Source organism: Dicentrarchus labrax, unplaced genomic scaffold, assembly GCF_905237075.1.
Source record: "Dicentrarchus labrax unplaced genomic scaffold, dlabrax2021, whole genome shotgun sequence".
Taxonomy (NCBI): Eukaryota; Metazoa; Chordata; class Actinopteri; family Moronidae; genus Dicentrarchus; species Dicentrarchus labrax.
Genome location: NW_026136719.1, coordinates 5856179 through 5874128, shown reverse-complemented (window position 1 = coordinate 5874128; position 17950 = coordinate 5856179). Strand labels below are relative to the sequence as shown.

Sequence of the window (17950 nt, the reverse complement as noted above, 5' to 3'; positions counted from 1 at the left end):
GAGCAGGAGAGAGCCGGGCAGGTTAATGTCGTCCTGGACTTCAATACTCACAGCAACAGTAGATCAAGTTCAGCACTGACTAACAACCAAGACTGCTCACATGAGGTACAAATAAGACATTTTGTAAAGACACCCCCACTCAAATGCATCTTCCCTATGACTTTAACCTCACAAATCAATCTAGAATTATTTAATAAAAGCACTAGAAAGGTACAGTACTTCGCTATTTAAGCTTTTAACATTCAGCAAACCCACAAACTTTGCTGCTGATGAAGAAAACAGAAGCTACAGTGAAGATCAGCCTACATGAAGAAAAAAAACATCCCCAAAGATGTTGCAATGATTTCAATAATTCAGTAATTTGGCTGCAAATTACTGAATTATTGAAATTACAGCTAAAGCAACAGCTTTTATTCAATAAAAGCTGTTGCTTTAGCTGTAACTATGGAAGATGCATGCTGTGTCCACAGCAAGAATGCTGTCAGACCCTCAAAGGCCACAAGATGGCAGCAGCCATCCAACTTTAGGCTCAGCTTAATACTCTCTGCCACAGATTTATCCATTTTGCCCATTTGCTACAAATCATATCTGCATTGCTTTACTGAACACTAATAGACTGAGATGTGTTTGATCAAATGTTCACCTGTATCATCACACAACAATCAGTTAACTTTGACAACAAGTACCTTGGTAGGTGTGGTGTACGTGGCCAGACGGGAATACCAGCGGCTGGCCTTCTCTGCCACACCCTTCCCAGCAGAGAACACACTGGTCTTGAATACATCAAGCGTTGGTGTGAGCAGAGTGTCCAGAGCGAAAGAGGAGGACGAAGGTGAAGGTGACGCCTGGCCCATCCTGTCCGTCCTGTCCCTGTATGGGCTGGGTCTGGGGCTGGGGCTGGGGGTGGTGCTAGAACTACGACAGGGAGGCGACGACCATAGGCGTTGGCGTGAGATGGTTTGGGAAGGCGAGGGTGGGTGGAAGGTGCAGGAGCGCGGCACTCCAGCAGGCCTGAGGGGGGAGCTGTGGGGCAGACTGGCTCTGCGGGGAGCAGAGAGTGAGGAAGGGTGGAGGAGGAGGGGGCTGGCCGGGTCTTGCAAGTCCAGACTGGGAGTACGGCTTCTCAGCGGGCTGCCCATGTGGTTCATGTAGAGCTCGATCTCCCTGGCCAAGTGCCTGCGGGCGCTTGGCGTGCTGGCCTCGTCCCCCTCTGGGTACTGATCGTCATTTTCCTGTTCCGTCTGTGACTGTGCTGCCAGCAGGGACAGAGGGTCGTATCCCGTCTCAATGCCTGTGCGCTTGACGGTCCCTCTGGACGCCTCAGTGCTCATGCCACCATAGCTGGCGCTGCGTTCAACAAGTTTCTTATGAGATTTGTTGGTTTTATGAGAGCCGATGCCAGCCCTCGTGGCAGGCTTGTCTAAATCCAGATCCTCCAAATCAAAAATAGCTTCTGTATTACTTCGGTCCTCATCACTGGAGTCCTGTCCCTCCGTCTCCTCTTCCTCCTCCATGTGATCGTGACTTCTGGCAGCCCCTGCCTTAGCAGCCGTCCCCTCTAGACCTCCCAGAGCCAGTGAGCGAGGCCTTTTATTCTTACTGAAGTTGGCCCCGGAGAGAATTTTGACATCTGCGCCCAGCTGTCCTGCGATCTTATCTGGGTCCGTTTCACCCTGGCTCATACCCAGGCCAAGGACAGTGGTGCCGCTGCCGCTGCTGCCCACCGTGTCGCCGCTCAGCCGGCGGCTCCTCACGCCCTGCCAGTCGAGGGCCGAGCCGCTGCTGGCGCTGCCCACCACCTCCTCCAGAGCGCTCTTATGTCTCCTGAGCAAACTGTTGGTGTGGACCTCGCCGATCTCATCCAGAGAGGAAGTGAAGAGGAGACCTGCAACATGACCTGAGAGAGAGGAAGGGGAATTATTTGCATTTATATTAGGAAGTGACATGAGTGAGTTACAAAGCGAGTTATTTTGGGCGTACAGGGTTCCAGACATCCCATTCATTTTCTGCATAGATGATGTGAGATGATGCTGCACTACAAGGCTTGACTGGACTTGATTGAATCATTAATATAAACCAACAGCATTAGATTTGATAAACGGTACAAGCCTGAAGAAACACGCAATCACTAAGTCTACAATTCTGCTAGAATGGGCTGCTAACAATGAGCGGAAGATTACACTTTGAGGAGATAACACAATCAGCAGTGAAAATGATATCACTTTCAGATTCTGAAAACAACGTCTTTTAATGCGTCTCTCATTCTTTCCTCTGACTTCCTCGCCATAGCAACAGCAGCTGAGGCTCATGGGTATTGAAATAATTAAAACTGAGGGTCTGTGTTTCTATGTTGAGGAACATTGAGGATATCATTAAAAGAAAACTTTGAAATGGAAATATACAGTGAGGAAAAACATTTCAGTTTCCCCCCCACTATTCAAAACTACTTTAATCTTTTTAAGTTTTCTTCCCTACCTGCGCTGGCGGAGCTCTTGGGTTTACAGGATGAATCATCATACGGACAACTGCTGCGAACAATGCCACGGGATTTGAAGGAGGAATGGACCTCCATGTCCAGCTGAGGGAGGCAGTCTTTACTTCCCTTAGCACTCTCAGTCTCTGACACTACAAACACAGAAATTACAATTTAAAATCAGTCTCTTTTAGTATTTGCACAGCTTGAAAAAAATTGCATTTCTCTTAAAAAAAAGAACAGCACATGACTGAAATGCTTTGATGCTGAGAAACCAAAATGAATGAATCATCTCTGGAGGAGACAGACGGAAAGATCAAGGCAGAGGAAGGGGAAATCCCATGTGGCTACGAAGCTGCCAAGCTATCATTTTTAGAAGGTACAGTAGACAGAAATATCAGGTGATATCAGATCAGACAGACTACTGACAGGAGCTGCAGTCGCTCTCCTTCTTGTCATCTTTGTCGGGGACGGCTTCCTGGGCACTGGGGTCTCCTCTCCGAACCTCCTCTTTGGACAGTGAGTTATAACCCAAGTCTGACTGATCTCCTAGAGGACAGAGACAAAGATGAAATTAGATAAGAGGGACAATAGAAGTACTGAACTCTCTCTGATATTAAACCACAAAATCAACAGAAATATGCAACACAACGCATGGAAAATTTATGCAGAGGAACGATTCAAGTATAAGAGAAATACTTCAACAACACTGTATGTGTGCCACCCCTCGTATTACTGAACAAACCACCAAATCCTTTATTTACCTTCATTTAAAAAGCTTTTTGGTGTTTAAAAAAAAGTGCATCTCTTGCAGCTTTACACTGTGGTAGAAGAGATTTATGAAACATACATAAAAAACAAAAAAAAAAACTTAGTGAGGCATTTCTTCCCTTTCATCTCCTCAGTTCTGGGAGGCACTGCACTGTTGCAGGGAGAGAAGAGAAAAAAGCAGCTAAGCTGTGCTGAATAAAAGAATCCTCCTCAGGGCATGCAGAGATCTACAGTGACTGCGTGAAAGCCAAGTTCAGTTTCACAGCTGCTAATGAATTTAACTGTTAAGACTTGACGAAAAAAAAAAAACCCTGCTGTCACTCCAGGCTGACTCTTCCATCTGCCTCTAAAACTTCCCTGGGTCTCCAGGCAACCAGCTGTCTGATGATTTGTTCTCCTCTTTCATCTTTCCCGTGAAACTCTCTGGTCGGCATCTCTAAATAAAACATGAGGCTGCACAGCTCGGCAGTAATACAGTATGGAGCGACTCGCAACTGATGGCAAGTGACAAAACTCATTCCAGGACTGTAATAATCAATGAACTGCACATCGAGGTCCTTCCCTCCTGCTGTGCTGTGAGCTGCGGTTCCCTCCCAGACTTTGTGCGCACTAGCCGAAGTCTCCTGCCAGGTTGCCATCTCCATGATTAAAATTATTTCCGTAATCAAAAAGAATGTGCCTCTGGGTAATTACTCGCCATAATTGACAATGACAAATCACTCTGTGGTGATGCGAGGAGAGAGAAATGCAAAAGAGAGATGAGAAAGAGAGGAGCAGCAGACTGGGATGTGCCGGAGAGAGAGAGAGAGAGAGAGAGAGATGAGGCAAAGATCACAGAGACAAAGAGAAACCGAAAAAGTGTGTTGATGGAAGGGCTGAGTAAGTCAGAAAATAAAACAGTTGCAAGATGATAGAAAAATGCAACCAGAGAGAGAGACAGACAGGCAGGCTGACAGAGAGGTTTACCTGGGTGGAGGGTGGCTTCTCTGAGCTCACAGCCCCCCCAGTGTGAGTTGGCCACCAGGGCCCTGGCGCCCACGCTGCCGCCCCCACGGCCGGCTGCATGCAAGGGCAACACAGGCAGGGCCAGAGTGAAGGGCAGGGTTAGAGCAGAGCAGAAACCACAGCCGCAAAACCAGGGAGAGACATTGATGGACAACAGGGACGAAAGGAAGGTGGAAAAACAGGCAGCAGAGGTTAGGAGGTGTAAGAGGAAGAGGGGGAACGAGGAAGAGGCCGGTCGGTGAGCGGGACAAATGAGGAAGGAGGATAAAAAATAAAAAATATATGTCATTGAGAGAGAAGAAAAAGATGTAGAACAAAGATGGCTGCCTGTGAAAGATTGAGTCAAGCAGCAGCCATGTTGAGTGTACCTGTGCTAGATCTATCATCAGTGGGGTCTACTTTGACGGAGTCAGTGGCGTAGGGGCCCTGCTCGGCCAGGTTAGTGTCTGCAGAGCTATCCAGGCTGCCGTGACTCACAGCGTCCAGGTCGCTGCCATCTGCCCAAAGACAACAAGGCGTTAAAGGAAGCCGGGCGCCATTTCTGCTCCACAGGGGATCAACTGTTCTTCTTTTTAATATATCTTTAAGTGTTGGATAAGTGGGTGAAAGGAAGTGTCTATCTTCTATAGAGCTTATGAAGAATCAGTATGGTACTGGTGTATTGCTTCTGTAATTTAATAGAAATCCAGATGAACCAGAATATTAATAACATAAGCTTAAAAATACTTTATATATAATGTTTAGCCACCAGGATAAAACAGTATATTTATTTATGGGTCCCATAGTTTACTAGAGCTGATTGCTGTAAATGTTTAAATGTAAATTTGTACTAATTATAGAGAAAACAAAGACTGACTCAGTTGTTATACTTCCAATTAAAAAATGACTTGAAAAATATATAATTTAATGATGAATATGGAGAATTAAGTTTCCAAAAATAAATATTTAATTGAGTTTAAAAAGATCCAAATTTCATCACTTCTTTCAAGGAAATCCCTCTAGAAATCAACAAATGCTTATAAACTCCAAGTAACTGTTGCAGAGCAATGCCTCTATTCACCCTCTAATAAGCATCAAACTACAAAGTTATTTCTAGGAAACTTCATAGAAAATTATTAGAAAATAACACATAAAAAAGAAGCATTTAGGCCAGTTGTTTTTCACCTCTTGTGTCACAGTAAAAGTTTATTATATATGAGTGTAGGACGGGAGTGGAGCGATGTATTATAAGTTACATCATCAGTAACATTGTGAGAAATGAAATCCAACTGTGTCTCTCACTGGTGTGTACAGATGAGTGTGTGTGTGTGTGTGTGTGTGTGTGTGTGTGTGTGTGTGTGTGTGTGTGTGTGTGTGTGTGTGTGTGAACCTTTGGCTCTTTCAAACTGAACTCAGGAGGAGAGTTTAAGAACACAATGCTTACGCCAGTAACAGGGAGTATCTTAAAAAAGCAGGGATTAGCAGGCCGGGGATTAGCATGTACTGGGTGTGCAGGTGTTCACTGGCATGCAGGGGGGGGGGTTAAATCACACAGTTGTGTTTTATAGTTTTACCTTTAAACTCTGCTGGTCGTTAATTACGACTGACAAATGTAATTTCGAAATGGTGGTTGGATTGATTTTCCTTTCTGAGCTTCAGATACATGGGTTTGAGACTGCAGTAGGAACAAGTGTTGTTTATAAAGTGTTTTATCCTTCAGATTGTTCTGTAAATCTTTGATCATCATCTTTTTAGATTATATTTAATGAGTAATTATCATTAGCTACTAGCCTGATTTATTTAATTTATTGTCCATGTGTAACGCTTCCAAAAAATGACTGAAATTACCTTCTTGTATAAGGACTCTTTTCTTGTATAAGGATTCTTCTATGCAGTCTTTTTTGGTGATGTCGTACACAAGCTTTAACACATCTGAGTGCAAACTTGTAAGAAATGATGGCTATAATTACAGATATTGGTCAGCCAGTAGTCCTTAAGGCTTAACCAGAAAAAAACAAATAAACTGAAAACAAACAACAGTCTGGACTGATATTCAGCATTACCCTAAAGCTAAACAGATTTGTTTACGTGTTTGAGGCAGTATGAACGTTAACAATCCAAACTTAAACACTAAATCTCCTTTTTTGCGAGTGTAAATGATAAGTTCAGTCTCTTTTTTATACTATTAACTGATTCTGATACCAGTCTGTAGTGTTCATGGTTGCTCTTGGTTTGAATGCATGGACAACAACAACATTCCTCTTGTGAGGCATGCAGAGGGTTGTTGATCTCAGTTTACCTGACAGAGGGCTCTGGGTGAGGGGAGCGTGGCGTCGTAGCGCCCGTTTGAACTGCGCCACGCCCAGAACGACATTTCTCAGCTTCATCCACAGGAAGTATCCTCCTCTGGTGCTGGAGGGCCACGTGCTCTCCAACACCGCCTGGACGCCGGGGGGGAGGGAGAGAGACCAGAGAGAGAGATGTGAAGGAGAAGATGAATGACGTTGAAGTTACTTTTAAAAGTTTCTGATCACATTTTCTTGAAGCAGTTTCTATTTCAAGTATCTTCCACCATGAAATGTTCTTATATTCTTCTACTAAATAACTGAACATTAAGAGCCTGAATATTGTGAGAATATTGAGCTCCAACTTCAGTTTCAACTCAACATTTTTTAAAGAGAGCAAACTAAAACTGACCCAATCCCGTTCGATATAAAATCACCCTGAATGAATTTTTCATCAAAGGCATTAACTTCAGCGTTATTAGATCCAGAGACACACTCGACATCAGGAAAGGAAAGGAAAGGAACCGCAGCTGTTGGTGGCCAAGTCACGTTCGACAGTCTCTGTCTGCTCCTAAAATACACTTCAGAAGCCCCCTGAGAAAAACACGATTGGTATGCCACTGAGCAGAACCGGGTTTATTACGCTGGCTGCTCCTGTGCAAAGCCTCTCAGGACTGGGCGAGGTGGCAGGAGGCTGCCCTCCTGCAGATGTTGTCAGCAATGTTAAGACGACTTAACGACAGCGATCTGGCCAAAGTTCCACTTACTGATATTCCAAAATAACTCTGTAGTCTTTGTAAAGCGTCTGTAAGAGAGCTACCTGGGAATGGACCTTCCTAGCAACAGGATCTGAGATACTGTGATTGTTTATAAGGCGGAAATCCATAAAATCTTAGACAAGTGACTGATGGTTGATATCTTGAGCCGATCAATCAATGTCTTTAAAGGAATAGTTTGGCATTTTTGGGAGATTTACATAAGAAGATTGATATCACTCTCATATCTGTTGGTTAGCTTAGCTTAGCATAAAGATTGTCTACCAACACCTCTACAGCTCAGTTGCTCAAGTGCCAAAACAAAAAGCTGTGGTTTGACGGGAAGCTGGAACTATTTCTTTGAACAGGACCAAGATAGCTGTTTCTCCTCACTAAGCTAAGCTAATCGCTCACTGCCAACCTCATGGTGAAAGACTGAGAATGACATATTATGTGTTAATGAGTGAGTTTTAAAGGTATTGCTACATGTTTTTTTGCTTCTTTGACAGAGCCAGGCTGTCTCGAGGCTGTAGCGTCATATTTAATTAACAGATCTGAAAAAGGTATCGGTCTTCTAGCGACAAGAAAGCAAATCAGCACAGCTTCTAATTGACTGTTACAGGAGAAAAGGTTGTCATCGACCTGACTTCTTGCTCAACCAATACTCAGGTCTCACCATTAGTCTCCAATTGTGTTTTTATTTACACAGAAAAAGTGCATAAAGGGATGCTGATGATGGAGAAGTGTGAGTCATCCACAGCGCTGTTGTTATAGAGTCTAACCCACCGAGGCCAAAACCCAATGTAGAAGAACAGTTCAAAGTTTCCTGCTGTGATGCGAAAACCCAGAAAGTCTGTCTTGACTTAATGATGTTGACACTTCTCCGGTTGTTATTGTTGTTTTTCTAAAAGACTCGGTATAAGAAATGTGAGATAAATTGTGTTTGAAGTTCCTCGATTCTCCCAGAATGGATTTACACCTTTCCGAAACTCTGATACAGAAAATTGTACGACTCTCACCGGTGGAAATGTGAAACCATGTTTTGGTTTTTCTAACATTTCTCGAGCTGCAAATAATAATCAGATATTTGGTTTGGTGTTATTTCTCAAGGGTACAGGAATAAGAAACTTAGTACAGTTGTTGGAACCTAATTTGAATTGAACTGTGCTATCGTGTGGTGCTTTGCCTCGAGTGCTGTTCTGCAGGGAACAGGTATATTTAAACTGCAAATGACGGGGGGCACTGTAGATAGAGAACAGCAAACAGTGGTAACTTTGGCACAGAGATCCATTTACGGGGGAGCATCAAGGTTATTCTACTTCCACTCTCAGAAGTTAGTTTTATGTTCTCAACTATTTCAAGGAGGAATTTTCTTTTCAGTTTAGCTTCAGGTGAGTTTTTAGTTCAGTTTAATTTTATATTCTGCATTTTAAAAACTCTGTGCTAAAGCATCTGTATTTAAAGGGGAATAAATGCCAGACTTAATAAATGAGCTCTTACACAAACAAAACCTCTTTTCTATCCTTGGACTTCGAAAACCTAAAGAAGCATGAAGGTGAGAAAAAATACCAACAACTGTCGGACGCAGCAGCTGCAGCAGATACTAATTGTGTCAGTGGAGGGATCAGCCACCTTTTCCCTTCAAGCCGTCCATTTCTAAGATGAAACAAGACCCTCTGAAGCCTAAAAACACACGGACGTAACCTGTACTGTGGCCTTGTCTCCCAACAGCCAACTCCCACATCAGCCAATTTACTTTTTTCACTCCCTGGGTTGCCAGACCAGGGACAGGTTGCAGTAATAACAGAGCCACGATTCATCCTGACACCTGTGTGTGATCACACACGACACCGTACAACCTTGGCGGGAAACTGCAAATGTCACCGATGTTTCTTTTTATGTGCAAGCCGAGTGTCTGCAGAGGCATTACTGTGATGAAGTGTCTCTCTGCCTCGTGAGTACCAACCGGAGAGGAATGAATTTAAGTGATGGAGCAACAGTGGGGTAATAGTTTGGATGCAATTATTTATGCGCCTATTGTAAATCATGAATAAACAATCAGCATCTAGGCTGCAATCAGTCAGCTTTATAATATATCGCAGTTTTCTAACGAACTTTTATGCAGAGTATGGCTTAACTTGTACAGAAACTGCATATTATTAGCATGTTTACTTAAAGTCATTGTAGTTATTTTATGTCATGATATTTCTCTGCATCTTAAAATCAAATTGAGTTTATAATATTTCCTCATATAGCCCGTCCCTTCGATATGAGCATAACGACTGTTTGATTTGAACAGTAGCCAATTCTCCTGACTTTAATTGTGTTTTATTGCTCCGACTCAGTCCGTGTCTTCATCCATTACATCTGATGGAAAAGGGGACTATCCCACTGGAAAAGTCTTCCCAGAGATTAGTTTGACATTTCGGCTGTCATGGGCGTGTTCACACATTAGTCCAACTTGCAGCAGAATCAGCAGAATATTCTTAACACACCCACATCAGGAACACCACACCCAGGGCAGGGAGTCCCAGTGCTAATATATTTTTATTAGCACTTGTGTAAGACACTGCACAGGGTAGGTACTGGTGAGTTGCACCCTTTATTCCCATTTGAATCCAAGCGCAATGTTTTATGACATAAATAAAAAAACCTCCGTCTTTACTGGCAGATTTAGATCACATCACTTTATCAACCATACATGACAACTGTATGTATTGTTTATCTGTATCTGTTTATTTTTATCTGCCAAAAAGGGTTGAATTTTGTGTAGCAAAAATGGCTTGACAGCGTCTGTTCACGAACGTGCTTTGTCCCTATCAAATAAATAAATAAAATAAAATATATATACAATAATTTTTGGCTTTGTACCTTGTTGTAGTAGCCGTAAGTGATGGCATTGGGGTGGACTCCGGCCTTCTTCATCTCAAAAAGGACCCTGACTGCCAGGACAGGTTGGCCATACTGTCCACACAGCTGCATCAGCACCCGGTAGCAGACCTGTATAGTACATGTGTGATTGTTCAGATAGAAACTCTTAAAATAGAGCTCAGTGTGAGACAACAAACATTGGAAACATTGTTGTCTAGTTGAATAAATGTCAAACAGGTATTTTTGGGAATGGTTAACGTACCTCGTCGGGGGGCTGCAGTTTCTTTGCCTGCATCTTCCTGAGGACGTCGTAGGCGGTGCGAAGTGCCCGCACCTTGGAGTGGCACACCTTCACGTATGCTGGCAGACAGATGAACCACAGGCCGTAGCAGTGACGGAGCAGGCACTTGGACCACAGCTGGGGGATGGACGAGTACTTCTTGGCTATCTTCTGGGCTGATTTGATCTCCTGTGGAAGTTGAGGTGAGGGTGAGGAAAAGGAAATTCTTTAATGCACAAATCAGGCTCATGGATGTGTGATTTCACTCAAAATCTTTAGGCTGAAATCTCATCTTTTAGAATACATTCCCACTAAAGTGAGATCTTGCTCATAATTTAGTAAAAAACTGTAATAATTAAAAAATAAAAATAAATACAAAGTTAAATGCAAGTTTAATAGTTTAAAGCCTTGTCACTTTGGCTCATACTGAGCAAAGAATATAAGTTAAAAACTTCCTTACTTACTATCAATAAGCAGGAATTAGGACGTTATTAAGGGAAGACTCTTTGAATATAGACATAAATATGTGCTTTATAATACTAATAAATAGCCAATATGCTACTAAAATGGTAGCTAATAAGCAACTAGTTAATGGTGAATATGTGTATCTTAATATAAAGTGTTACCAAACTTCAATATCCTTCATTCCTTGTCATTTTTCTTTTATGTAGGCCTATCTATTGCTTAAGGCAGTTTGGGCAGATATGCTGAATTGCCAGTTATAAAACTGACTGACCCTCTTGGCTCTCATATATTTAGGGAGTCATTTTTTCTTCGAAGATCATCTGATTATTTAAATTGTTGGATGTAGATTTTGGCTGCAAGTTTGACAATTTTAGAAAAACAACCTTTCACTGTTGCTCTCATTTCAGGTTAAGTCTGGAAAAATACCATCCGCTCAGCACTAAAAACAGATAAATCAATAAATCATTGTGTGACAACAGTGAGTTACTGCTATGCTGACCTGCTTGGTGCGTCTAAACATGGGGGCAGGGCTGGTGGGACAGCTGTGCCTGGCAGCGAGGCGGGAGGAGGGGGTCCGCAGGCCCTCCACAGGGTCGAACAGGTCAAGACTTAACACTGGGAAACCGTCGTACCTGATGAAGAACAGAAACACATTATTTCTCTCAGCACTCTGCTGTCTTTTGGCAATATCTAACGTGAGGTGATTCCTTCCAAGGTTATAATGATCATAAATAACACTTTGCTTGTAATTATCTACGAGGAGAGCTGATGATAAATTCTGGGAGTCTGTTGGTCATTATGGATTATTAGGGGAGCTTAACAAAAGTGCCTCTGAAATATCTCTTGGCATTAATTATTTAGAGCGAAACATGACTGCAGAATACAAATAGCGCATATTCAGAGCCACACAGTCCAGCAGCAGTGTTCAGTCTTTGGTCCCAGTAAGGGAGCCGGACACCTGCTGGTCCTCAAACAGCTAATCCAGGAATTAATTAAACAACTTTAAACTCAATTTATTATTCAGATTTTCCATTTTTCTTCCTGCTGTTTGGTCCTCAGTTAGTCTCGTGGAGGATGTCAAGTAGGGAAAGCAAAGTAGTACATCCTTACCCATTTACAAATAACATGTGAAATGTGTTTGCAGTCTGGTGGAGTGATTAAAGCACTTGGCACATGATTCATGTTACTGGCAGCAAAAAATACACACATTCTTTACTCAGAAGCACAGATGATTCTGTAGGGAAAAGTACTGATTCAACTTCTTTAGTAGGTAAAAGCATAAGAGCATACAGTATTTCTTGGTTTCTGAAGGACAATTCTACCGGCCGTTTCTGTGCAAAGCTAACTGAAACCTCCAATAGGGTTTGAGTCTCCCGCTCTCGTGTTTCCTCTTGTTACGTCATTTCCGACATGTTGTGTCTATTAACCATCTGACGTTGGAACTAAGAAGAATAATAACTGATAATTCCCCTAAAATGCCTTAAAATTTAAGTGACGAGCCTGTTTTGAAAATGTAAAGAGCAGAAAGTTCATATATTTGTGTAAAAATGCAGATGCATCGAAAAAACTACTTGATAACAGTGATGAAATATTTGTATTTCGTTACTTCCCACCTCTAGTTACTGGCCAATAATAATCTAAAATGGGTTTTGTAGTTTCTGGTGTGAAAGCTCGGTTACAATAACTCAACTGCAAAATGTTATCCAAACATGAAAACACGCCAAGAATAAAACAAGAAAAGTTACAAATATTCGTATTTATTCTCCCATTTGAGAGGGAATGTCAGCTGCATAAGCTCAGTTTTTACCTGTAGCACAGTGGATGTTCCTCCCCCTCAGGCAGAGGAGGCAGCTCTGGAGGTGTGATAAAGACTGTGTGCTCACTCCGCTGGGATTCATCAATCTCTATCAGCCTGGTCTCCTCCGGCCTGTCACTGTCCACCTGCACAACAGAACACACAAATGTGGACAGAGAGATGTTTCGGTGGTCGTACCGGGACCCGTCATCTACCACAGCTGATGGGAATAAGGAGTATCCCGTTAGACAGGTGAGAACTAAAAACCCAGATCTTGACTTTAAGCCCTGTAATAAATCCGTCAGTGTTTGCATAGGAGGGTTTTGACCTGACGTTTTTTTTTCTTTTACTGAAGCATCATTTCAAACCAGCTTTGTAGCTGCCACCCTGTCGTGTCGGAGAGAGCTGAGGGAGGATGACAGCAGGTGACCTAGATTTCCCGGGTGAACATGCTTTCCTATTTCTTTCTTTTTCCTCATTGTTTTATACTCTACCTCTCGGCAGCCGCCCTCTGTCACCACGCACACAAACAAAGCTCAAAACTACAGTACTCCATATTCCTCCGCTTCCCTCCTACAGTGCAATATTTAGCTGTTTACCATTATGTGCTGTATAAAGATGTGTGTACACATAAACCACCTACTTTCTATTAGGTCTATTATATTACTCATACAAAATTTATGACAGTTTCTATCCCTGTTTGCAGATACAGAAACAGTTTGATGTGCATATAGACACTGTATGGTGTTTATAAATATATTAGTATAGATTTATATAGATGATAGAAATCATCTTCCTGAACATTTGTTCTTGGAACTGTGTGAAAGCAGATGGAGAGCTATTAGAAACTGGAGTGAAATTCTTTGTATGCACAAACATACTTGGCCACCGAAGCTGATTCTGATATCTGGTCGCTTACAAAATAAGCTTTTTTCTTCTCTTTTCTCAAGATAGTTCATTAAAAGAGATTCTGTATTGCACTTTTAGTCCCTAATATGGGCCAAAGTCCTAAGACACTGGATCTGGGTTTTCATTAGACCTTCAACAGGTGGTAAACATTTGTGTCTTTTTACCTCTACACCCACAAACCCAAATTGATGCCCAAGATATCACTACTCTTCCAGAGTCACAGAAGAAATTATTCTGTTTTAACAGGCGTAGCAGTCCTCCTCATCATTATTAGTCAAACAAAATAAGTAAATGTGAAATTGGTGCAGTGCCCCTTAAGGATTAATGGTCCTGCTGTGATCTGTGAGTGTATGTTTGCACATGTGGGAGAAAATGACAGGCTTTGACTGAGCAGAAATTAGACAGAAGTGTCAGAAACTGTGAGAATCTAAACAGCCCAGAGAGGATTTATAGAGTCAAAACAGAGATCAATAGGTCACTTCTCCAGTCAGACTGTCTGGAGATCTGCAGAGTGTGAGCAGATATGCTGCTATTGTGTGAACAATTAAACCCATTTTTATATGGAGGGTTCATTATCTTGTGGTCACATGCTGTGATGTATTCACCACTTCCATATATTCTGTGGATTTTAGAAAGTTAATAATAATCATTACCAATCAAATGAATCAAGGTCAGCCAGTCGTCATACAACATCATTATATCAGTGTAAAGCAGTAGCAGAGATTCTTGTGTGTCCTCTGCAGTCAGTCCTGTGTGTGTTTGATACACGACGGGCAAGAGCCTGCAATCAACTCAGCGAGAGCATTAAATGACTGTAAAGCTGAGTGTCTACCAGCATGTCTCCAGCCATAACCCCTTATCCAGATAATAACAGGCTATGGCTGCTCAACGCTGGGGAAAGCGCTCCGATTTTAATAAAAAAGGTGGCAAAAAAATACATCTAGGTGACACAATGAAATGCGGTGAGCACAGTGGACGACACCTATCATTTTCAGAACTTGGATCTCGAGTTACTGCACATATTTTTACTACTGCCACTGACAGATAAGACTTCCAGTTTTCAGAGTGAATCTGAAGCTTTATGGTGGATATAAAAAATGAAGGGTCACAGAGGGAAGCATCATAAATTGAGAAGTGCTTAATGACAGGCTTTAGCACTACAAGCAATGATTCTACTCGTGGCGGACGGGAGGGAAGTGAAGCACTTGCTCTAAGTTCATAATTTAGTCTAGTTAGTCTGATAGTGGTTAAAGTTTGATAACCAAAGCAGTAAAGTAAGGGAGACTTTTGTTCTTTGGTTCAGTCTAAAGCCTTTTTAAGCTAAGAAATCTTTCATGAATCCTCGTGTCTAATACAGCACATCAAAAGCTAATATAATGTTCTGTGATGTGTCTCTGAGAACAGTTTAAACCACAACACTAGAAGTGCATTAGCTCAGATATCTAAAAAGAGATCAGAGTAGAATCACTGCTCTTTTGCACTGGAAGGAACCAGCTGATGCCTCAGATACGCAGGATCTGTCCACCGGGGAAGAGACCCCGGGGCAGAACCAGAACACACCCGCTGGACTACAAATCCCAATGTAGTCAGGAAACCAGCAGGAAGTGCTAAACGACATCTGGCCAGATAAATGTTTAATACAATGTTGGCTTGATGCTGCAAAACATCTTAACTATGTTTTCAGGATTTAAAAACTAATGTTTCAGTCAAGTTAGGTTAAATTATTGATCACAGGAAACTGTTGGAATCTCACCATCTTTGATAAAGTGTGGGTGTTTTACAATTTAATTTACGTTAAAGTGATGTTATTAATGATGTTGTGGGTATTTATAGGTATGTTTTTTTTTGTAGGGTTGCATTGAAACATTATTAAAATCATAATATGGCCATATCTGACCAGAGGATCTGTAACCTCTGTATAAATTATAGAGAAAGATACCTGCCAACGCATTACTTAAACTGCTCAGTTATGTTTAAATTAATGTTGTTATTACAATCATATCAACCTAAAGTTATTTGAACATTTAGATTTTAGTTAGATTTGTAGTTATTTGTATCTTCAGAGATGCCCTGACCTACAAATCTTGTTCTCCAGATGCAGGAAAACATGTTTGTTTGGTACAGATCCCAACAAACGTCACATCATCGAGATTTTTTATATTTTTTTTCACTACAGACAAAAAAAGATTCCACCCATCTATTTTATGAGACTGTAGCACACTGTCTAACTTGCAATATAACATTTATTTGCAATCTATACAAGGATAACAATGAAAATAAGTCTTTATTTATTCTTATTAAGTCTTTATTGTGTCTTGTGGCTGTGTGTAATTCAATTCCAATATAGAGATTAGCATTTGGATCCATTTTAATATATTTTAAGATTTCTGCAACCCCCCCCCCAACACTTACACATATAATGTAATTTATACCTGTTTATATTTGAGTGTAGGAGTTTTTTTGTTTTTTATTGCGAGACAACCCACACTACTCCACAGAGACTGGAGACAGCTGAAGCAATCTGTCTGACAAGCTGCTTCTACAGTTCAGACATCAGAATGAAAACACAGACAGGTGAGACAAGAACATCTTGTCTGTGTCTCTCAGAGAACATTCAGTTCATCTGGATCAGACTGGGAGCTTTCCAAGAAGCTGAGTGCACAAGAGTTCTCTCTTCAGCATCTGCTGAATTCAATTCAATTTTATTTGTATAGCGCCAATTCATAACAGAAGTTATCTCAGGACACTTTTCAAATAGAGCAGGTCTAGACCGAACTCTTTATAACATTATTTACAGAGACCCAACAGTTCCACCATGAGCAAGCACTTGGCGACGGGGGCAAGGAAAAGACCCCTCGGCTCTAGGTGGGTGGTCGTCTGCCTCGAATGACTGCAGATCAACTGGTAAAGGTAGTTTAATACAGAAACAAGTGTTTCATCTATACTTTTAAGTTACCCGCACTCCTCCCTAATATATCCAGCCAAAACATCTACTGACTGAAGGTGTGAGCATCTATTGGAATACATTGAATATAACGCTCATAAGTAGGTTTTTATTAGTGTGTAATCACTTGAAAATAAGAGTTATTGTGGTTTTTGTTACCTTAGGATGAGCTGGTTTTATCTACAGAGAGAGCAGGTCCTTTTATACAGAGTCGGCCACGTTGAACCGCCATGTTTCAACAGCCCAGAGCGGACAAACCAAACACTGGATGTAGATAGGCCATCTCACGTTTTTCATGATGTATTCAAATGGTTTAAATCTGCAATTCCACCACTAGATGCCACTAACTCCTACACACTGGTCCTTTAGGGAATAGTTAGACCAACCATCCACAAACCAACACCTCGATAGCTGCAGGACTTCGTTGTTCCCAGCCAAGGAAGATTCCAGCACATAACCCCCAATGTACAGCCAGAATGTGTCGTTTTTGGGGGAAGATAAAACAAAAGAGATTTTGTTCCGTTTGCAAAGAGCCAGGATAGGTGTTTCCAGTCTTTATGCTAAGCTAAGCTACCCAGCTGCAGCTACATATTTACCCTAGAGACATGAGAATGGTATCATTTTCATGAAAACTACGACTCCCTTTAATGTACACTCCCTAACTCCAATTTCCAATTAGTGGATCCCAAAATATGGCTAAATATACCTGTAATTTATATGTTAAAGAAATTACCAATTGACCCTTGACACTGTGGGTTTGATTTACTTCCCACAATTGTTTCTATTTCATTTGTTTCAATTTTCCCTTTACAGTTTGTTTTTATGCAGCTTTTAATTGTAAAAATGTAATTATATCTAATTTGTATGATTAGTTTGTCTTTTGTCTTGTTCCCCTGCATGATTTAATTAGTTTTGTTGCTGCACTGAACTACTTTCCCTCAGGGATCAATACATTTTAACCTTATCTTTCTGTATGTGACTGCTGCGCGTGTGTGTTTGTGTGTGGTAGAGTGTAATGTACGTGTGTGGTCTGAGTGGAGCGGTGCGCTTTCTCTCCTAGAGAGTAGATAATGTAATCCAGTCACAGAGCAGAAAGACAGTCGGAGGATTTAATCGCCCGTGGAGCTGACACACAGGAAGGACGAGGAGACCTGGGCCCCATGCAGTGGGCCTGGGAGCACAGGGAGGGGAGGCTGTGGATGCTGGCCTCTGGATCCACTTCCAGTATGTCTCCATTACCGACAGAACACACACATACAAGTAAATCCAAGGACAAGTCTATTTCAGAGTCCGTTACAAATATCACCTACAAAAACCAGTGACCCACAGACGTGAGCGGGGAAGCGAGTGACTGCCTGGACACAAAATTTAACCTTCAACATACAAACACAGTTTGATAGAGTAACAAGACTGCTGGC

General features: G+C 41.8%; 1 protein-coding gene across 11 annotated transcripts in view; it reads right to left on the bottom strand.

The window, feature by feature from the left end:
- LOC127351488 (C-myc promoter-binding protein) overlaps positions 1–17950 on the bottom strand; it is a 69934-nt gene that overhangs the window by 11423 nt on the left and 40561 nt on the right. For 4 of the 11 annotated variants that reach the window (XM_051379045.1, XM_051379047.1, XM_051379048.1 and 1 more), the window contains 10 exons: positions 12692–12825; positions 11384–11516; positions 10402–10608; positions 10140–10268; positions 6528–6669; positions 4618–4746; positions 4211–4303; positions 2903–3022; positions 2476–2625; positions 687–1897 (listed from right to left, as the gene is read on the bottom strand). In XM_051379045.1, coding sequence (XP_051235005.1) covers positions 687–1897; positions 2476–2625; positions 2903–3022; positions 4211–4303; positions 4618–4746; positions 6528–6669; positions 10140–10268; positions 10402–10608; positions 11384–11516; positions 12692–12825 — 2448 coding nt within the window. The remainder of the gene's footprint in view (positions 1–686; positions 1898–2475; positions 2626–2902; positions 3023–4210; positions 4304–4617; positions 4747–6527; positions 6670–10139; positions 10269–10401; positions 10609–11383; positions 11517–12691; positions 12826–17950) is intronic. The other 7 variants (XM_051379049.1, XM_051379055.1, XM_051379050.1 and 4 more) reach the window with 2 other exon arrangements.